General features: G+C 49.7%; 1 protein-coding gene across 3 annotated transcripts in view; it reads right to left on the reverse strand.

Moving 5' to 3' along the window:
• Positions 1-910: 910 nt before the first annotated feature.
• NLRP7 (NLR family pyrin domain containing 7) overlaps positions 911-22,526 on the reverse strand; it is a 21,707-nt gene continuing 91 nt past the window's right edge. The window contains exons 2-11 of one of the 3 annotated variants that reach the window (XM_026457607.1): positions 20,528-20,843; positions 18,096-18,170; positions 16,044-17,622; positions 14,769-14,882; positions 14,135-14,305; positions 12,326-12,496; positions 11,220-11,390; positions 8,900-9,067; positions 5,683-5,853; positions 911-1,347 (exon numbers count right to left, since the gene is read on the reverse strand). In XM_026457607.1, coding sequence (XP_026313392.1) covers positions 1,215-1,347; positions 5,683-5,853; positions 8,900-9,067; positions 11,220-11,390; positions 12,326-12,496; positions 14,135-14,305; positions 14,769-14,882; positions 16,044-17,622; positions 18,096-18,170; positions 20,528-20,804 — 3,030 coding nt within the window. In that variant the 5' untranslated portion in view covers positions 20,805-20,843 and the 3' untranslated portion in view covers positions 911-1,214. Of the gene's footprint in view, positions 1,348-5,682; positions 5,854-8,899; positions 9,068-11,219; positions 11,391-12,325; positions 12,497-14,134; positions 14,306-14,768; positions 14,967-16,043; positions 17,623-18,095; positions 18,171-20,527; positions 20,844-22,526 lie in introns of all 3 variants that reach the window. The other 2 variants (XM_026457609.1, XM_026457608.1) reach the window with 2 other exon arrangements.

The following is a 22,526-nucleotide window of genomic DNA, read 5'->3' on the forward strand; positions in this document are numbered from 1 at the left end:
ACAGACAGACAGACAGGCTGGGCACGGCGACTCACACCTGTAATCCCAGCACTCTGGGAGGCCGAAGCAGGTGGATCACCTGAGGTCAGGAGTTCGAGAACAGCCTGCCCAACATTGTGAAACCCCGTCTCTAGAAAGAATACAAAAAATTAGCCAGGCATGGTGGCACATGCCTGTAATTCCAGCTACTCGGAAGGCTGAGGCAGGAGAATCTCTTGAACCCAGGAGGTGGAGGTTGCAGTGAGCCAAGATCACGCCATTGCACTCCAGCATGGGCAACAGAGAGACTCCATCTCAAAAAGAGAGAAAAAAAAAAGAAACAGACAGCCAGAGAGACACATACAAAGACAGAGATACAGAAACGCACAGAGACACACACACACAAACAGCGATAGAGACACAGAGACAGAGAGAGACAAAAAGAGAAAGAGAGACACAGAGAGGGACACACACACACACACACACACACAGAAAGTAGGAGCCGGCCCGTGGGAGCCAGGCAGAGCCAGTGTGAGGCAAGACCATCTTCTGAATTAAAGGCAACAGTGCCTGTAAGCTTGTTTCATGGGTAACAGGGTGGATTAGAACAGGGTTGGCTGCCCGTGGCCCTCAAGCTGTTTCTGGGAAGCCTCCACAGGTGCAAGCCAGGCCCTTGGCACAGATCATCTGCACTGCTTCCACGTACAAAGGCACAGCTGAGAGCTGATGAGAGACCACGGGGCCCACAGTGCCAAGCATATTAACTATCTGGCCCGTTTGTCAACGCGTGGGTTAGGGTGTGATCAAGTAAGTCACAAAGACACACCGATCACATAGATGCACCAGGCAGTTTGTAAACTAGACCAAGGGGTGCCTGAGTCAGAGAAGAAATAAAAGAATCAACAGAATCATCCCTGAACTTCTCAGAAATACTTCTTCCTAGACTAAGCACAGAGTAGCATGGTTATGGCAGGTTTACTCTTGAGCATGTCAATAAACGCAGCTGCAACGAGAGTGCTCACTTTATTTTCCCTGTGAGAAGGTGCGTAGTATGAGGTGAAGCGGGTGTGTGACTTGTGCAGAATCTCCCACAAACAGCGAGAAAACCAGTGTCAAATTCGACATCTTGACACAGACGCTAGTGTTAACACGTGACCCTCTGACCTTCATTCATAAAACATCTTAGAGACCAGATTCCCGCTTCCTGTGTAATTCGTAGAGCGATCCCAGGCTGCTCAGCAAAAAAAGTCACAGCACGCAGGTGCCGTTGCCCCGGAAGCATTGCAATCAATTGTCAGCTTAGGATTCTTTTCTTTCACTTCCTCCAACAGCTTCGTGATTTCCGAATTAGTTCCATAGGTCTTCAACCTGCACAGATCAGAAAACACACATGTTCCCAGGGCGCCCGTAGTTTCATTGTCCCAAGAAATTCATTCTCAACTACCCAAGATGCCTGAACATCTGTTTTCAAACATTCAAAGCAGGAAACATTTTTGAGATTTTTTGGGGGGGACAGGGTCTTGCTTTGCTCTGTTGCCCAGGCTGGGGTGCAGTGGTGCCATCTTCACTCTTTGCAACCTCCAGGTCCCAGGTTCAAGCGATTCTCATGCCTTAACCTCCTGAGTAACAGGGATGACAGGTGTGCACCACCACGCTTGGCTAAGTTTTGTATTTACAGTAGAGACGGCGTTTTGATATGTTAGCCAGGCTGGTCTCGAACTTCTGGCCTCGAGTGATCCGTCCACCTCGGCCTCCCAAAGCCGTGGGATTACAGATGTGAGCCACAGCACCCAGGAGAAACTTTTTTTTTTTTTTTTTTTTGAGGCAGAGTCTCGCTCTGTCGCCCGGACTGGAGTGCAGTGGCCGGATCTCAGCTCACTGCAAGCTCCGCCTCCCAGGTTCCTGCCATTCTCCTGCCTCAGCCTCCGGAGTAGCTGGGACTACAGGCGTCCGCCAGCTCGCCCGGCTAGTTTTTGTATTTTTAGTAGAGACGGGGTTTCACCGTGTTAGCCAGGATGGTCTCGATTTCCTGACCTCGTGATCCGCCCGTCTCGGCCTCCCAAAGTGCTGGGATTACAGGCTTGAGCCACCGCGCCCGGCCCCGAAACGTTTTCTAAAAAGAAATTTAGACCCACACAATGGGGATCCTTATAAGTCCAAGAAAACACAGATTATGGCCAGGCACGGTGTCTCACACCTGTAGTCCCAGCACTTTGGGAGGCCAAGACCGGCAGATTGCTTGAGCTCAGCAGTTCAAGACCAGCCTGGGCAACACAGCAAAACCCTGTCTCTACCAAAAATACAAAAAGTTAGCCAGGAATGGTGGTGCATGCCTATAGTCCCAGCTACTCGGGAGGCTGAGGCAGGAGGATCACTTGAGCCCAGGAGGCGGAGGTTGCAACAAGATGGAGATTGCCCTACTGCACTCCAGCCTGGGTAACACAGTAAAACCTGTCTTTAAAAAATAAGTTTGAAAACTAGATAATCAGGCCGGGGCATGGTGGCTCATGCCTATAATCCCAGCACTTTGGGAGACTAAGGCGGGCAGATCACCTGAGGTCAGGAGTTCAAGAACAGCCTGGTCAACATAGTGAAAACCCGTCTCTACTAAAAATACAAAAATTAGCTGGTCGTGGTGGCAGACACCTGAAATACCAGCTACTCGGGAGGCTGAGACAGGAGAATCGCTTTGAACCTGGGAGGTGGACGTTGCAGTGAGCCAATATCGTGCCACTGTACTGCAACCTGGGTGACAGAGCAAGACTCTGTCTCCTTGGCCAGGTGCAGTGGCTTATGCCTGTAATCCTAGCACTTTAGGAGGCCAAGGCAGGCAGATCACGAGGTCAGGAGTTTGAGACCAGCCTGGCCAACATGGCAAAACCCTATCTCTACTAAAAATACAAGAACTGGCCAAGCGTGATGGCTCACGCCTGTAACCCCAACACTTTGGGAGGCCAAGGGGGGCAGATCACCTGAGATTGGGAGTTCGAGACCAGCCTGACCAACATGGAGAAACACAATCTCTACTAACAATACAAAAAAATTAGCCGGGCATGGTGGCTCGTGCTTGCAATCCCAGCTACTAAGGAGGCTGAGGCAGGAGAATTGCTTGAACCCGGGAGGCACAGGTTGCAGTCAGCCAAAATTGCACCACTGCACTCTCAGCCTGGGCAACAGAGTGAAACTCTTGTCTCAAACAAGAAAAAAACTCCGTCTCCAAATAAATAAATAAAAACTAGTGGCAAATCAAACCTTCAGTAGAACTAAGAGAATGCCAGAGTGAACCCCAGGGTTAATGATAGCAAACGTGGCTCTAACATGGCAGCAGCATGCAGCCCTGTACATGTGAACATGAGGGGTGGTCATCGTAGAGACACTGGCTTGCTATGTTGCCCAGGCTGGTCTCAAACTCCTGGCCTCAAACGATCCTCCCACCTTGGCCTCCCAGAGGAGGAACTGAGGAATGAGAACAGAAATACGTGCAAAACATATGACATAAGAGACCACAGGGTTAGAGATTTGTCACCAATAGTCCTTGGTGGCATTACAGACCATGGTCCCACTAGCAAGAGAAGCATGACACTGTATAGCTCAACGTTCATGATATACCCCTAAAACCTTAACCCATTTATGCCAGAGGTTACAATTATTTGAACTGCAGACGTGTGTGAAAAATCCTACCTTGGCAATGACCTTGAGCAGGATATAAATAACTCCCACATGCTTAGCGTTCCAATAATGGAACACTAGACTCGTTAAGCAGTTTAAATGCGTTATCATCTCTACAACTAAACTCTTGAATAAGACAAGTGGGTTGTGCACAGTGGCTCACGCCTATAATCCTAGTACTTTGTGAGGCCAAGACAGGAGGATCGCTTGAAGCCAGGAGTTTGAGAACAGACTTGGCAACATAGCTACACAGTACAGCAGAGCAAAACATTGTCTCAAGAAAAGGAAAGGAAAGAAAAGGGAAAAGGGTAAGGGGAAAGGGAAAAAGAACAAGGCAAGAAGAAACTGAGGTAGATTATGTTAAAATAAGTCACTGATGCGGTGGCTGAAGCCTGTAATCCCAGCACTTTGGGAGGCCAAGACGGGCGGATCGCAAGGTCAGGAGATCAAGACCATCCTGGCTAACACGGTGAAACCCCGTCTCCACTAAAAAATACAAAAATCTAGCCAGGCAAGCTGGCGGGCGCCTGTAGTCCCAGCTACTCAGGAGGCTGAGGCAGGAGAATGGCGTGAACCCGGGAGGTGGAGCTTGCAGTGAGCTGAGATCTGGCCACTGCACTCCAGCCTGGGCGACACAGCGAGACTCCATCTCAAAAAAATTAAAAATAAGTCATTGAAAAGATATACATGGAAGCCGGGCGCGGTGGCTCAAGCCTGTAATCCCAGCACTTTGGGAGGCCGAGACGGGCGGATCATGAGGTCAGGAGATCGAGACCATCCTGGCTAACACGGTGAAACCCCATCTCTACTAAATACAAAAAAATCTAGCCGGGCGAGGTGGCGGGCGCCTGTAGTCCCAGCTACTCAGGAGGCTGAGGCAGGAGAATGGCATAAACCCGGGAGGCGGAGCTTGCAGTGAGCTGAGGTCCGGCCATTGCACTCCAGCCTGGGTGACAGAGCGAGACTCCGTCTCAAAAAAAAAAAAAAAAAAAAAAGAAAAGATATACATGGTTCACAATTAAGGGAACATCTGCAGGACGATCTTCTGAAAAGCTAAGATCCAGGACAGCTCTGGGAACTACCTATTTTTGGATGTAATGATGAGGGGGGTGCGTGTGCGTGTGTGGGTGTATACGCTCATGCACACACATACGCACAAGCTTCCAGTCTGTACTCCAGGATGATTTAAACTGTCAGTATGCCAAGCACTAAGTGTTTGAGGGGGATGTTGGACAATATTCAATTCACAGAGCATTTTACAGAAGCATCTAATTTTTAAATTATCTCCTAAGCTAGGAGTGTGCTATAGAAAGATGCCTTGATTCCTACAAAGAGTGCACCCACTCCCAAAAAAACACTCTTCTCTGCATGGGAAGAAATTCACCATGTGAAACAGCCATCCTGGGGCTGGGTGTGGTGGCTCACACCTGTAATCCCAGCACTTTGAGGGGCTGAGGCGGGTGGATCACCTGAGGTTGGGAGTTTGAGACCAACCTGACCAACATAGTGAAACCCTGTCTCTACTAAAAACTACAAAAATTGGCCAGGTGCAGTGGCTCATGCCTGTAACTCCAGCACTTTGGAAGGCCAAGGCAGGCAGATCACCTGAGGTCAGGAGCTCAAGACCAGCCTGGCCAATATGGTGAAACTCCATCTCTACTGAAAGTACAAAAATTAGCCTGGCGTGGTGGCGGGCGACTGTAATCCCAGCTACTCAGGAGGCTGAGGCAGGAAAATTGCTTGAACCCAGGGGGTGGAGCTTGCAGTAAGCCGAGATCGCACCACTACACTCCAGCCTGGGCTACAAACAAGAGCAACACTCCGTCTCAAAAAAAAAAAGAAAAAAATACAAAACTTAGCTGGACATGCTGGCGTGCCTGTAGGCCCAGCTACTCAGGAGGCTGAGGCAGGAGAATTGCTTGAACTTGGGAGGCGGAGGTTGTGGTGAGCCAAGGTCGCGCCACTGCACTCCGGCCTGGGTGACAGAGCAAGACTCCATGTCAGGAAAAAAAAAAAAAAAAAAAAAAGCCATACCTGAGTGTCTTCAAGGATCCAGTTCTTTGTCTTAGAACCCTAAAGAGCTTAATTATGCCACTCTTCCACAAATGATTCTGGCCCAGGTCCAGAGTTTCAAGCTTCTGATTGCTGATGAGAGCTGATCCAAGATGCTGACAATAGAAAGGCATGAGGGAGCAGCTCCAGAGGCTGTTGAGGAAGAACATGGAAACCCGTGCATTCACTGAGCAGGTAGTGGCCAGATGCCATGGCTCATGTCTGTAATCCCAGCACTTCGAGAGGCCAAGGCAGGTGGATCACTTGAGGCCAGGAGCTAGAAACCAGCCTTGCCAACATGGTCAAACCCTACCTCTATTACAAATGCAAAGATGAGGCAGGGTGTGGAGGCAGGCAGCTGTAATCCCAGCACCTTGGGAGGCTAAGGCAGGTGGATCACCTGAGTTCAGGATGAGACCAGCCAGGCGAACATGGTGAAACCCCATCTCCACAAAAAATTAGCCACGCATGGTGGTGAGTGCCTTTGATGCCAGCTACTTGGGAAGGTGAGGCACAAGAATCGCTTGAGCCTGGGAGGCAGTGGTTGCAGTGAGCCAAGATCGTGCCACTGCACTCCAGCCTGGGCAACAGAGTGAAACTCCATCTCATAAATAAATCCATAAAATGAAAATACAAAAATTAGCCAGGTATGGTGTTGTCACCTGTCATTCCAACTTCTCGAGAGGCTGAGGCAGAAGAATTGCTTGAACCCAGGAGGCAGAGGTTGTAGTGAGCCAACAAATCACCACTGCACGGCAGCTTGGGTGAAAGAGTGAGACTCAGTCTCAAAAAAAAAAAAAAAGCAGCAGCATATTTGCTGGGGATCCAGTACTGAGGGAATGCAGAGAGGAGTGAGATGAAGAAATCCTCACACAGTTTATTTTAGTGACAGCAGACATCTGGTTATGTTCTATTGAAGACAATGGAGGATGGTATTAAAATAAACAGGGTAGAGGTAAGTCAACCAGAGAGGCACTGGCTAGATTTATGCCGGTCATTTAAGTTCTCTTTGGGGGCCGGGCGCGGTGGCTCAAGCCTGTAATCCCAGCACTTTGGGAGGCCGAGACGGGCGGATCACGAGGTCAGGAGATCGAGACCATCCTGGCTCACACGGTGAAACCCCGTCTCTACTAAAAACTACAAAAAACTAGCCGGGCGAGGTGGCGGTGCCTGTAGTCCCAGCTACTTGGGAGGCTGAGGCAGGAGAATGGCGTGAACCCGGGAGGCGGAGCTTGCAGTGAGCTGGGATCCGGCCACAGCACTCCAGCCCCGGTGACAGAGCGAGACTCTGTCTCAAAAAAAAAAAAAAAAAAAAACTCTTTGGGAAAGTGATAGGAGGGAAAAAACTGAAGGATGTTAGATCATGAACCAGCGTGCTAACTGGGGGAAGGAATCTTGTAAATAAAATACTGAGCTAGTGAGAAAGTAGAATGATTTTGGTAAGAAAGTAGAATGATTTTGGCTAATAACTGATAAGACGAGGCCATAAGGCCCTGTAGGCCACTGTAAAAGCCTTTGATTTTTTTTTTTTTTTTTAAGACAGTTTCGCTCCTGTTGCCCAGGCTGGAGTACAATGACGTGATCTCGGCTCACTGCAACTTCCGCCTCCCAGGTTCAAGTGATTCTTCTGCCCCAGCCTCCAGAGAATCTAGGATTACAGGCGCAAGCCACCAGGTGATCCACTCCTTTATTTGCGCTGAGCTTTTGAGTCTTTGGAAATAGTAAGGTATCACGGTCTGGCTTGCAGCTTGAAATGTTCCTCAGGGTGATGGGTTAAGAAACTTCCGGAGGACAGGAACAGTGGCTCATGCCTGTAATCCCAGCACTTTGGGAGGCTGAGGCAGGTGGATCACTTGAGGTCAGGAGTTGGGAGATCAGCCCGGCCAACATGGTGAAACCTGGTCTCTACTAAAAATACAAAAATTAGCTGGGCATGGTGGTGCACCCCTGTAATCCTAGCTACTTAGCTGAGGCAGGAGAATCGCTTGAACCTTGGAGGCTGAGGTTGCAGTGAGCCAAGATGGCACCACTGCACTCCAGTCTGGGTGATAGAGCGAGACTCCGTCTCAAAAAAGAAAAAAAGTACCCTGTGTTCTCGTGTTTTTTTCTTGTCTCTACAGCAAAGCTAAGTAGTGACACGATGCAGATTCTCTTCTCATTAGGATTGCAGATTCTAGTTGGAAAATAGGTTGCATCCAAGGATGCAACTGACAAACTTTGGAGAGAGAAGTGATCAACACCTCACTATTCCATTTGTGGAGGCTTTGCATTTCCTGGGGTGGTTTCCTATCTCCAGTTCCCTGGGTTTATGAGCTGGGGCAGGCTCACGGCTTCCTGATTACTGGATCCCAGCAGAAGCAGCAATGTTCCTGAAGTCCAGGTCACTGGGGGCCATTCTCACCTATATTTCACTTCTCCAGGCCCTCTACATGACTTTGGAAGTGCCCACCCACCTATATTCAGTTTCTGGAGGGATTTGCTCTTAAAACTGGATCCAAAGTGATATAGTCTGAGATATTGAAACCATAGAAATTGACCAGGCGCAGTGGCTCACGCCTGTAATCCCAGCGCTTTGGGAGGCCAAGGCAGGAGGATCATGAGGTCAGGAGATCGAGACCATCTGGCTAACACAGTGAAACCCCATCTCTACTAAAAATACAAAAAATTAGCTAGGCGTGGTGGCAGGCGTCTGTAATCCCAGCTACCCAGGAGGCTGAGGCAGGAGAATCACTTGAACCCGGGAGGTGGAGGTTGCAGTGAGCCAAGATCACGCCATCGCACTCCAGCCTGGGCAACTACAGCGAGACTCCGTGTCAAAAAAAAAAAAAAAGAAAACAGAAATTAGAGATTTCCAGATTTCGAAAAACTTTAAAAATGAGGCCAGGCGTGATGGCTCACGCCTGTAATCCTAGCACGTTGGGAGGCTGAGGTGGGAGGATTCCCTGAGTCTCCGAGTTCAAAACCAGCCTGGAAAAGATGACAAGACCTCATCTCTACAGAAAAAAGTTAGCTGGCCATGGTAATACATGCCTGCAGTCCCAGCTACTCAGGAGGCCGAGGTGGGAGGACCAATCAAGCCTGGAAGACTGAAGCCACAGTGAGCCTTGATCACACCACTGCACTCCAGCCTGGGGGACAGAGCAAGACCCTGTCTCAAAAAAAAAAAAAAGAAAGAAAGAAGAAAAAGAAAATCACCTACCGTAGGTGTTTTAGGTTACAGTTTGGATTCTCTAATGCCTGACAGAGAATCCACAATCCACGAGCTATCTGGTTGAGACTCAAGTCCAGGTTTGTGAGGCTGCAGGCTTCTTGGAGTGCCTCTGAGAGATATCTACAGCCACGCTTGGTTATGCTGCATTGCTGTAACCTGCAGGATAATCAGAGGAAGAGAAGCCTGTTATCCCGCTGGCTAATGCCCTGTGACATAGTTATTTCCAGCACTGTATACCTTCCACCTTGAGCTATCTACTTCCAGGTGGGCTTGTACATAAAAGCATGCAAATGGGCCCAGTGCAGCGGCTTATGCCTATAATCCCAGCAGTGGGAGGCCGAGACGGGCAGATCACTTAGAGGTCAGGAGTTCAAGACCAGCCTGGCCAACATGGTGAAACCTCATTTCTACTTAAAAAAAAAAAAAAAAAAAAACTAGCCGGGCGAGGTGGCGGGCACTTGTGATCCCAGCTGCTCGGGAGGCTGAGGCAGGAGAATGGCGTGAACCCGGGAGGCGGAGCTTGCAGTGAGCTGAGATCCGGCCACTGCACTCCAGCCTGGGCGACAGAGCAAGACTCCGTCTCAAAAAAAAAATACAAAAAAATACAAAAATTGGTCCAGACACAGTGGCTCAAGCCTGTAATCCCAGCACTTTGGGAGGCTGAAGCAGGCAGATCACCTGAGGTCGGGAGTTCGAGACCAGCCTGACCGACAGGGAAAAACTCCGTCTCTACTAAAAATACAATATTAGCTGGGTGTGGTGGCACATGCCTGTAATCCCAGCTACTCGGGGGTCTGAGGCGGGAGAATTGCTTGAACTCCAGAGACAAAGGTTGCGGTAAGCAGAGATCACGCCATTGCACTCCAGCCTGGGCAACAAGAGTGAAACTCTGTCTCATAATATATATATATATACATACACACATACATACATATATACACACACACATATACATATACACAAAAATTAGCCAGGTGCGGTGGTACACGCCTGTAATCCTAGCTACTCAGGAGGCTGAGGTAGGAGAATTACTTGAACCCAGGAACCAGAGGTTGCAGTGAGCCAAGATCGCACCACTGCATTCCAGCCTGGGTGACAGAGTGAGACTCCATCCAAAAAAAAAAAAAAAAATCTCAGAAATGAACACTAGCTAGAATTTCCTAACAGGAATAGGTCTTCAACCCTATGCAATCTCTTGAATATTGTTCTAACCACGATCTTAATGTGAACAGGTAACTCAGGCTGGGCTTCTTCCCACATAACAAGATTCAGCCAACTACAGTTCATGGGTCAATTCCAACCTGCCACCTATGTTTTTATAAATAAGGTTTTTTTGTTGTTTTTTTTTTTATTTTTTTCTTGAGACAGAGTCTCGCTCTGTTGCCCAGGCTGGAGTACAGTGGCGCAATCTCAGCTCACTGCAGCCTCTGCCTCCGGATTCAAGCGATTCTCCTACCTCAGCCTTCTGAGTAGCTGGTACTACAGGCGTGCACCACCAAGCCTTGCAATTTTTGTATTTCTTAGTAGAGATGGGTTTTCACCATGTTGGCCAGGTTGGTCTCGAACCCTAGGTGATTTGCCTGCCATTCACCACCTGTTCCCCAATAACCTATGGAAATAAAAATTTTATAAAAGGTGTCACTGGCCCTACCATATAACTCAATCTACCTCCAACAGCAGGCAGTGCTATGTCATATGAATTTGAAAGCACACACACAAAGCATCAGATCCAAGAACCAACTGCCCATCTCAAATCTTCCTTCATAGCAGGAAGAGGTTCTGCAGACATGCAAATATTAGCATGCTTCTACCTGTATCTGCCTGTTTTTGTTGTTGTTTTTGAGACGGAGTCTTGCTCTGTCACCCAGGCTGGAGTACAGTGGTGAGATCTTGGCTCACCGCAACCTCCGCTTTCCGGGTTCACGCCATTCTCCTGTCTCATTCTCCCAAGTAGCTGGGACTACAGGCACCCACCACCATGCCTGGCTAATTTTTGGTATTTTTAGTGGATATGGGGTTTCACCATGTTAGCCAGGATGGTCTTGATCTTCTGACCTCGTGATCCACCCACCTCGGCCTCCCGATGTGCTGGGATTACAGGTGTGAGCCACCGTGCCCAGCCTCTGCCTATTCTTTAATTCTTATCAAGTTCTTAAAAGTTACATTTGAAATGAATTAACCAGTACTTTCCTCTCCTGCTTGAATTCACTTGCGTGCGTGCGCGCGCACGCACACGCACACACACGCACACGCACACGCACACGCGCGCGCGCACACACACACACACACACAGCCAGCAGAGACTTACACCAAGGCCTGCAGTTTACACTCAGGGTAACTCAAACCCTCACACAGAAACTTCACCCCTGTATCCCCGATGGGGTTCTTGGCCAAGCACAGGTGTGTCAGCTGCTGGCTGACAACCATGACAGCAGCAAGGTCCTTGCAACTGGCTTCTGTAAGACGACAGTTTTCTAACCTGCAAAAGTATGAAACAAATGGTAAAAGGATGAGAACATTTCCACAACTCCAACCTGCTTGGCGATATCCACATTGCTAGGGTCCTCAGCTTCAGCCCTCACTGCTCATCCCCTGCCCTCTGTCCTGTGCAAGTCATCACAGCCAGAAATGCGAGAAGGCCAAGATGTAGCGGTCCACCTGGAGCCGTCACAGGACACAGGTGTTCTTTTGTTTTTGAGATCAAGTCTCGCTGTCACCCAGGCTGCAGTGCAATGGCAGGATCTCAACTCACTGCAACTTCCACCTCCCAGTTTCAAGCAATTCTCCTGGCTCAGCCTCCTGAGTAGCTGGGATTACAGATGTGCACCATCACGCCTGGCTGGTTTTTTTTATTTTGTTTTGTTTTGAGACGGAGTCTCGCTCTGTCGCCCAGGCTGGAGTGCATTGGCGGCATCTCAGCTCACTGCCAAGCTCCGCCTCCTGGGTTCACACCATTCTCCTACCTTAGTCTCCCAAGTAGCTGTGACTACAGGCGCCCGCCACTGCATCCGGCTAATTTTTTGTATTTTGTAGTAGAGACGGGGTTTCACCGTGTTAGCCAGGATGGTCTCGATCTCTTGATCTCGTGATCCACCCACCTTGGTTTCCCAAAGTGCGGGGATTACAGGCGTGAGCCACCGCGCCCACCCTGTTTTTTCTATTTTTAATAGAGACAGGGTTTCGCCATGTTGGCCAGGTTGGTCTCAAACTCCTGAACTCAGATGATCCGCCCACCTCAGCCTCCCAAAGTGCTGAGATTACAGGCAGAGCCACCACGCCTGGCCTGAATGAAGCAGGTGTTTATGTCAGCGAGAGGTGCCACATGGGTGGCCCAGCAAGTCAGGTGTTAGTTACCCTTTCTCTTCTATGGCCCCAGAGCTAAACCAGAGCTGCCTGTGGGAAGAGGAGACTTACGACAACATCTGTAGGAAGTGTTTTGGGCGTGTCATGGTCTTGTACAGCAACTTGGCACCCTCGTCCAGGAGCACACTGGCTGAGAGGTGCAGGTGCTTCAAGGACTGGTTGCCTTTGAGGACACAGGAGAAATCAGCCCACTGCTCCGAGGTGGCACAGTGACCTCCCAACCTGTGAAAAGCGTGGGAAAAGTCATTCTTCTGGGAGGACAGAGTATAACCTATCAGCTTTTTTTCTTTTTCTTTTTTTTTGACACAGTTTCACTCTGTCGCCCAGGCTGGAGTGCAGTGGCGTGATCTCACCTCACTGTAGCCTCCACCTCCTGGGTTCAAGCGATTCTCCTGCCTCAGCCTCCGGAGTAGCTGGGACTACAGGCGCCCGCCACCTCGCCCGGCTAGTTTTTTTGTATTTTTAGTAGAGACGGGATTTCACCATGTTAACCATGCCGGTCTTGAACTCCCGACCTCAGGTGATCCACCCACCTGGGCCTCCCAAAGTGCTAGGATTACCGGTGTGCGCCACCACGCCCGGCTCAGATCAGCTTCTTCTGCCTCACTTCCCAAAACGTTACGTCTTTGGTTTATCCCGTTCTACTCATGTCTCCAACCCTGGCCTGAATTATTGGAGAGATCTAATCTTTCCTCTGCTTCTTCAAGTATCCCCACGGCCATTCGAGTAACATCCAGCCACATCTCCAAGAGACTGTAATACAATTCTGTGCAATGTTTCACCAAAATGGCCTGTGTGGGTGATTTTGTAGGGGGGAAAAATTTTTTTTGAGACAGGATCTCGTTCTGTTGCCCAAGCTGGAGTGCAGTGGCATGATCACAGCTCACCACAACCTCTGCATCCTGGGCTCAAACGATCCTCCCACCTCAGCCTCCAGCGTAGCTGGGACTAGAAGGGACAAATTGATGCTTAATACTCAAAATAAAAATTTTATCCTGGCCACGTGCAGTGGGCTCATGCCTGCAATCCTAGCACTTTGGGAGGCCGAGGCAGGTGGATCACTTGAGGTCATAAGTTCAAGACCAGCCTGGCCAACATGGTGAAACCCCATCTCTACCAAAAATACAAACATTTGTCGGGCATGGTGGTGCATGCCTGTAATCCCAGCTACTCGGGAGGCTGAGGCAGGAGAATCGCTTGAAACCCAGGAGGCGTAGGTTGCTGTGAGCCAAGACCACAACACTGCACTCCAGCCTTGGCGACAAGAGTAAAACTCTGTTCCCCCTCAAAAAAAAAAAAAAAAAAAGATTCTCATAGGAGTGCAGAGAAGGCTGCATGCTCCATGTGAGTACCTAACTCCTGATGATCTGAGATTGATGATCCATTCACCTCAGACTCCCAAAGTGCTGGGATCACAGCACTGCATAGGGATCAGGCACCAACAATTAGCTTCAGCGCCCGATGATCTGAGATTGAACAGTTTCATCCCAAAACTAACCCCGAACCTCTGTCTATGGAATAATTCTCTTGCACAAAATCGGCCCCCATTGCAGAAAAGGCTAGGGGCCGCTGCTCTCCATCCCAACATGTAGGCAAGCCGCAGTCAGGAATAGCACGTCCCTAAAGCCGGAACACAGCACAGAATTCTGGGTGTTTCTTTGCATCGAGGGCTAGTTATGCAACGCAGAAGTCAAGCTGGGTGGGAAAAGAGGAGAGACTGACTCCCCACACAGGCCTGTTTGAGGAATACATTCCCCGTCTGGGACGGCATCCAAAGTGGTTACCCTTTTTCCTAGATCCCCCGGCAACATGGTGCAGCGGACTCTGGGTACTGGGGAGAGCTGAGACCGCGAGACCCACCTCAGGTACTGCAGGTTGCATTTGTGATTTCTGAGCAGATCACACAGCAGCAGCAGCATCGTGCGTTCCCACTCGACGTGCCCTTCCAGGGTCAGGTGCGTGAGGGTCTTCTTCCCAATGAAAGCAAGACAGAAGTCCCGGTAAGCAGTGTCAGGGGTGACGTTTTTAATCCTAGGGAAAAGCAGAAGAGATTCCACTTTGAGTGAATAATCCTCACATTGTGTAGAGACATGCATAAACAAAAAGCTGTTTCACATTTAGAAACTAGTAGAAGTTCTTGGCCAGGCACGGCGGCTCATGTCTGTAATCCCAGCACTTTGGGAGGCCAAGGTGGGCGGATCACGAGGTCAGGAGATCGAGACCATCCTGGCTAACACAGTGAAACCCCGTCTCTACTAAAAAAAATACAAAAAACTAGCCGGGCGAGGTGGCAGGCGGCTGTAGTCCCAGCTACTCGCAAGGCTGAGGCAGGAGAATGGCGTGAACCTGGGAGGCGGAGCTTGCAGTGAGCTGAGATCCGGCCACTGCACTCCAGCCTGGGCGACTGAGCGAGATTCCGTCTCAAAAAAAAAAAAAAGTGCAAGAAGCTCATTCATGGTTCAGGGTCTCCCTTGCAAGATGAGTTTCTGCTTACTCCACTTTCTGCAGATGACAGGTGCTACGGGTTATGTGGTCACAAAGAATCCGCACAGAAGAGTCGCTCAGGAAGCTTTGTTTCACTTCCAGAAACTTCAGATTGCTGTTTGAGCTGAAGAGAGAGCAGAAATCCGTCCAGAGGCGAAGAGAGCGAAGATCCTGCTGAGCCCAGCTGGGAAGGCTTACATAGGTGCACCTGCGGGAGAACACACGTTCGTCTCCTATGCCGAGTACCTGCGTTGGGGGACAGGTGTCTGCAAACCACATTTCAATGGCAAAAACCACAATGACTTTTGCACCAACCTAAAGCAGTGTCTATAGTAAACAATATTGAATCACATACTTTGCTAGGAGTATAGATCTTAAGTTTTACAAAAAAATAAAATAGACGTGTGTGGTGGCTCATGCCCTCCTCGGCCTCCCAGCACTTTGGGAGGCCGAAGCGGGCAGATCACAAGGTCAGGAGATCGAGACCATCCTGGCTAACACAGCAAAACTCCGTCTCTACTAAAAATACAAGAAAATTAGCCGGGAGTGGTGGCGGGCACCTGTAGTCCCAGCTACTCGTGAGAGAGCTTGCAGTGAGCAGAGATCGCGCCACTGCACTCCAGCCTGGGTGACAGAGCGAGACTCCCTCTCAAAAAAAAAAAAAAAAATTCCCTCCCTGCCATTGTTATATATGAAATGGCTCAAGTGTTTGGGGATATTCAGCACCATTTCCACCTGAAAACTAAACACCTAAAAGTCTGTGTTTTAAGCCTCAATTCCTGGCCGGGCTGAGTGAGTGAAGATAGGCGAGGGGAAAGGAGGTGGTACAGCAGACAAAACAGTACAGACAGGCCGAGCAGTGGCTTAGGTCTGTAATCCCAGCACTTTGGGAAGCCAAGGCAGGCAGATCATCTGAGGTCAGGGGTTCAAGACCAGCCTGGCCAATGTGATGAAACCCCGTCTCTACTAAAATTACAAAAATTAGCTGGGCATGGTGGCAAGCGGCTGTAGTCCAAGCTACTTGAGAGGCTGAGACAGGAGAATCGCCTGAACCTAGGAGGCAGAAGTTGCAGTGAGCCACTGCACTCCATCCTGGGCAACAAGAGCAAAACTCTGTCCAAAAAAAAAAAAAAGCCCCAATTCCTAATTGCCAAATCGCATCTCCATGTTGAACTGTGAAGCTGGAAGAAAGTCTAGCCAGAGGGAAATTCTGACCGTAAGCCACAGGGTACAAGAGACGCTGGCCTCTTCCTAGTGGAGCATGGGATGGGAAAACAGTTCTTACCACTCAAATTCAATGTCTGGTTCAAAATCCACGTAATTCTCCAGGAACACCCCCTTTGCAACCTGCAGGGAGACCTTCTCCAAGTCTCGACAGTGCTTCAGGCTGAAGGAACAGTGCATCATTTCAGAAGTATTTGTCAAGTTAATAGAAATTTCCTTGAACGGAGCCACCACCACCTTCACCAGCTCCTCCTCCTGAGACTCGTACAGGCAGCACAAGACCTCCTTCAGCTCTGTCATGGATAAGGGCTTATTTGCATGAAGATTTGCTTTGCATCGCAGTAATTCCTGTTTGATCTCCGGTGACATCTGGCAGCCAAAAGTGGCCTCCAACTCCTTGGCTCTCTTCTCATTAGCCAGGCCGAATAAGAAGTGCCCTACTTGAATCAGGTCGGGGTTCTTGAGTCTTTCTTCTTCGGAAAGCAGCTTCTGCACGTCCCCAATATCCCAGGCACGGCCGTCCCTGTCCTCCTCCTCCTCCTCCTCCAGGGCGTAGAACAGCGCAGTGAGAAACTGCTGGAAGCTGAGGTGGACGAAGGAGTAGCAGCCTTTGGAGACACTGTCCTGGCGGAGGATGTCTCTGTCCAGGAATGGGCGGAGGTCGGACTCCTGCACCCCAACGCTTTCCAGGTCTTCTCCGTGGAGCACGGACATCTGCGCCCACAAACCCTGCGCGGCCAGGAGGCTCAGCGCCCGCAGCGCGCCCCAGAGCTGTGCGCCCTGCGGGAACTGGCTGCAGAGGAAGCGCAGGAACAGCCCCGTGCTGGTGAGGCAGGTGGGGGCCGGGTCCTCCCCCTTCTCCATCTGCAGCTTCAGAGTCGTGCACACGATCCAGCACACCGCGGGCGCCGAGCCCAGCTGGAACAGGGCCGCGTTGCTCCTCATCAGCTCAAAGGCACGTATGGCTTGGTCCTCGTCTCCAAAGTGTCTCAGGAAATAGGCCCTCCTGTCCTCCTCCAGGAACCCCTCTACCCTTATGTAGATCGGCTGCTGCACCAGGAGCTGGAGGTCCCTCAGGGCCCTGGGCCGCGTGGTGACCAGCAGGGCAGCCTTGGGTAACATCTTCCTCTTCAGCAAACTCCCCAAGAGGACGGGCACCGGCTTCTGCTGCTCCCAGTCCCCGCAGAGGTCCTGGATCAGCGCCCCAGGAGGGACTTTCAGCTCATCAAGGCCATCGACCACAAACAGGATTCTCTGTGCTTGGGCTAGGAGGCTTGGAATGTCATCCTGCAATTCAGGCCAGTCTTTGGAGATCAGCTCTGCAAAACTGCACGGGCCCATGCGGCTGAGCTCCTTGCAGCTGAGGTAGAAAGCGTATCTGGCCGTCGGGCTGAGGTTGCAGTCTGTCCAATCCAGCATACACTTTTTGGCCAGTGTGGTTTTCCCCACGCCCGCGGGGCCGTGCAGCACCACGGTGTAAGGTGTTAGCTTCCTGGGTGTTCTGGGATTCAAGAATGGAACGAAACGTTGGTTTCTCCGAATGACGTCGTCATGGAAACTGTCAACGTCTCCTTGCCAAAAGGTGTTCTTCCAGACCAAAGATTGTTTCTCCACTGAATTTCTCCGTCCCTCCTTTTCACCTGCCGTGACAGCCCACAGGACAGTTGAGGTTGATGATTACGCTCTTCTGAAAATTACTTTGCCAAGTACCAGAAATGAAGGCCGGGTACGGTGGCTCATGCCTGTAATCCCAGCACTTCAGGAGGCTGAGGTGGGTGGATCACTTGAGGTCAGGAGTTCAAGACCAACCTGGCCAAGATAGTGAAACCCCGTCTCTACTAAAAATACAAAACGTTAGCTGGGGGTAGTGGCGGGCGCCTGTAATCCCAGCTACTCAAGAGGCTGAGAAAGAGAATTGCTTGAACCCGGGAGGCGGAGGTTGCAATGAGCAGAGATGGAACCACTGCTCTCCAGCCTGCGGGGACAGAGCAAGATTCCGTCTCAAAAAAAAAAAAAAAAAATAGTACCAGAAATGAAGAAAACCAGGAAGAAGTGATGCACCGTGCACGTTCTCAAACACCACACTCATGACCACACGACCTTATTTACCCACCTGGCTTTGCTAACTCTGAGTCTTCTTCTGCATCTCCCAGCTGAGGGCTATCTATTTCTTGCACCTGTCCGGCCTCTGTAAAATACTTAGGTGTAAGCCTGACACAGCAATTTGCACTGCGTAAATCAGACATTATTATACATAAAGTGTCAGCCGGGTGCGGCGGCTCACGCCTGTAATCACAGCACTTCCGGAGGCCGAGGTGGGTGGATCACTTGAGGTCAGGAGTTCAAGACCAACCTGGCCAAGATAGTGAAACCCCGTCTCTACTAAAAACACAAAACATTAGCTGGGGGTAGTGGCGGGCACCTGTAATCCCAGCTACTCAAGAGGCTGAGGCAGAGAATTGCTTGAACCCGGGAGGCGGAGGTTGCAATGAGCAGAGATGGAACCACTGCACTCCAGTCTGGGGGACAGAGCAAGATTCTGTCTCAAAAAAAAAAAAAATAGTACCAGAAATGAAGAAAACCAGGAAGAAGTGATGCACCGCGCACGCTCTCAAACACCACACTCGTGACCACACGACCGTATTTACCCACCTGGCTTTGCTAACTCTGAGTCATCTTCTGCATCTCCCAGCTGAGGGCTATCTATTTCTTGCACCTGTCCGGCCTCTGTAAAATACTTAGGTGTAAGCCCGACACAGCAATTTGCACTGCGTAAATCAGACATTATTATACATAAAGTGTCAGCCAGGCGCGGCGGCTCACGCCTGTAATCCCAGCACTTTGGGAGGCTGAGGTGGGCAAATCACAAGGTCAGGAGCTCAAGACCAGCCTGGCCAATGTGGCAAAACCCCATCTCTACTAAAAATACCAAAAAAAAAAAAAAAATTAGCCAGGTATGATGGCGCAGGCCTGTAATCCCGGCTACTCGGGAGGCTGAGATAGGAGAATCACTTGAACCTGGAGGAGGAGGTTGCAGTGAGCCAAGATCTCACCACTGCACTCCAGCCTGAGCGACAGAGCGAGACTCTGTCTCAAAAAAAAAGTGTCAAATGTATACGTATATATTTACAGATGGGGTCTCGATATGTTCCCCAGACTGGATTCAAACTCCTGGATTCAAGCTATCCGCCCACCTCAAGACTCCTGAGAACTGGGACTACAGGAACACATCACTGCTTTTGGCTCAATTTTTTTTTTTGTTCTATTGGCCCCACCCTTGTAACCCCATTTCATCTTTACTCCTGAAGCCCTATCTCCAAATACATAGTCACATGGCAGGTGGGGAGGCGGTTAGAGCTTCAGTATAAGTTTTCTGGACACAATTCAGTACCTGGTTTAGAGATTGCCTGATTTTTCTTTTTCTCTCTAGAATAACTAGCATGTTTTTTCCTGACAAATAGAAACTCGAATCTTTCTTGCATTTAAAAATAGAACAACTTGCTTCTTCAGAAACACAGAATTACCATATGACCTAGCAATTTTGCCCCCACAAAACAGAGACAATAGGTATCCTTCCAGACCAAGGATCGTTTCTCCATAATGTTTCCGGAGGAGGCAGAGGTTGCAGTGAGATTGCGTCACTGCACTCCAGCCTGGCGACAAAGCAAAACTCCATCTCAAAAAAACATAAAATCATAAAATTATTCCCAAAGTATTTAAAAGCATGCTGCCAGACATGGTGGCTCACACCTGTAATCTCAGCCTCTTGGGAGACGGAGGCAAGAGGATTTCTTGAGCCCAGGAGTTCGAAACCAGCCTCATCAACATAGCAAGACCCCATCTCTACAAAAGAGAAGAAAAAATGAGCTTGGAACGCTGAGATGGGATGATAGCATGAGCCCAGGAGTTGGAGGCTGCAGTGAACCATGATCGCACCACTGCACTCCAGCCTGGGCAACAGATTGAAATGTCTCGAAGGAAAAAAAAAAAAAATGCTGAGCCAAGCACAGGACAGGTACCTGTATCTCCAGCTACTCAACAGGCTGAGGCAGGAGGATTGCTTAAGGCAAGGCGTTTGAGGCTGTAGTGTACTATGATTACGGCTGTGAAGAGCCTGGGCAATGTAGCAAGACCACATCTCTTAAAATATGCTAAAAATGCAAAACAGGTAATAGGAAAGTTAAGATCATGAGTATATATACAAATCTATCTAATTTTTTTGAGATGGAGTCTCACTTCGTCGCCCAGGCTGGAGTGCAATGGCACTATCTCGGCTCACAGCAACCTCTGCCTCCCAGGTTCAAGGGATTCTCCTGAATCGCAGGAATTACACACACCCACCACCCCGCCACGCCCAGCTAATTTTTGTATTTTTAGTAGAGACGGGGTTTTACCATGTTGGTCAGGTAGGTCTCAAACTCCTGACCTCAGGTGATCCACCCCGCTCAGCTTCCCAAATCGCTAGGGTTACAGGCATGAGCCACCGCACCCGGCCAGGGCTCATTCTTTGTTACAAATGACCAGGACACCCCAGGTTCTACTTACCCAGCATCTCAGACTTTGCCATCTTGCACAATTCTGTGAGGTTCATCTCTTCCAAGACAGTCACAGTTGCATTCCTTATCCAATTTTCTGATGATGTGTTGATGAGAATTTCTGCCAGTTTCTTGCCATCAGCCTCTTCCACCTCAGACCACGGGGTCTTCTGCAGCACGTCTTCGAGGGGAAGAGCCCTTAAGAGGGATTTGAAACTCTTTAATTCATCCTCGTTCAGCTGCTCCAGAAGAGTCTGCAGGGTCCACTCGAGCTGTGGTGATGTCATAGTGCTCCAAGTATGAGACCTTAGGTTAAGGCTGAAGAACTGGGAGAAAAAAGAAAAAACAGTTCATGGCCGGGCGCGGTGGCTCACGCCTATCATCCCAGCACTTTGGGAGGCTGGGGCGGGCAGATCATGAGGTCAGGAGATGGAGACCATCCTGGCTAACACGGTGAAACCCCTTCTCTACTAAAAATACAAAAAAAAAAAAAAAAAACTAGCCGGGCGTGGTTTCTCCATGTTGGCCAGGTTGGTCTTGAACTCCTGACCTCAGGTGATCCACCCGCCGCAGCCTCCCAAACCAAAGTGCTGGGATTACAGGTGTGAGCCACGGCATCTAGAAATCTTTTTTTTTTTTTTTTTTTTTTTGGAGACAATTTCACTCTCATTGCCCAGGCTGGAGTGCAATGGCGTGATCTCAGCTCATTGCAACCTCCGCCTCCTGGGTTCAAGTGATTCTCCTGCCTCAGCCTTCCAAGTAGCTGGGATTACAGGTGCGCACCACCACGCCTGGCTGATTTTGTATTTTTAGTAGAGACGGGTTTCTCCATGTTGGTCAGGCTGGTCCCAGACTTCCAACCTCAAGGTGATCTGAAAGTGCTGGGATTACAGGAGTGAGTCGCCACACCCGGCTTACTTTTTTTTTTTTTTTTTTAAACAGGGTCTCCATCTCATCAGGCTGGAGTGCAGTGGCACAATCACACCTCATTGCAGCCCCCACCTCCCAGCTCAGGTGATCCTCCCACCTCACCCCACAAGTAGCCTGGACACAGCCTGAGGTCTGGCCGCCTTTGTTTTTTGAGACGGGGTCTCCCTCTGTGTCCCAGACTGGAGTGTAGTGGCGCGATCTCCGCTCACTGCAACCTCCCCCTCCCAGGTTTAAGCCATTCTCCTGCCTCAACCTTCCAACTAACTGGGATTACAGGCATGCACCACCACACCTGGCTAATTTTTGTGTTTTTAGTAAAGACGGGGTTTCACCATTTTGGGCAGGCTTGTCTCGAACTCCTGGCCTCAAATGATTCACCCACCTGGCCTCCCAAAGTGTTGGGATAACAGGCATGAGCCACTGTGACTGGCCTTGTATTTTTTGGAGAGACAGTTTTACCATGTTGCCCAGACTAGTCTCAAACTCCTGAGCTCCTCTAAACTATATTTGAATAGAAGTCCTTAAGACAACATCAGGCCAGGCACGGTGGCTCACGCCTGGAATCCCAGCACTTTGGGAGGGGGAGTCAGACAGATCACCTAAAGTCAGGAGTTCAAGACCAGCCTGGCCAACATGGTGAAACCCTGTGTCTACTAAAAATACAAAAATTAGCTGGGCGTGGTAGCGGGTGCTTGTAATCCCAGCTACTCAGGAGACTGAGGCAAGAAAACCACTTGATCCCAGGAGGCGGAGGTTGCAGTGAGCAGAGATCATGCCACTGCACTCCAGCCTGGGCAAGAGTGAGACTCTGTCTTAAAAAAAAGAAAAGAAAAAAAGAAAAAGATCCTTCCAGCATCCTCACACCAACCATTAAGGCTTGGGAAGGGCTATGGTGGAAACTCAACCAATAATGTCTTCTCTCTTAAACGAGGAGAAAAAGCAATGCAAGAACCAGCACTCACCTCGCTTAGGTGAGGTCTTGCTTGGAGCCTGTAATTTCTGCAAAGGAACTGGATAAAACTCAACCACTAATTCTCCCTTGAAGAGACAAATAAATTGATTCAAGAACCAGCATTTAC

The sequence above is a fragment of the Piliocolobus tephrosceles genome, chromosome 21, assembly GCF_002776525.5.
Source record: "Piliocolobus tephrosceles isolate RC106 chromosome 21, ASM277652v3, whole genome shotgun sequence".
Classification (NCBI taxonomy): domain Eukaryota; kingdom Metazoa; phylum Chordata; class Mammalia; order Primates; family Cercopithecidae; genus Piliocolobus; species Piliocolobus tephrosceles.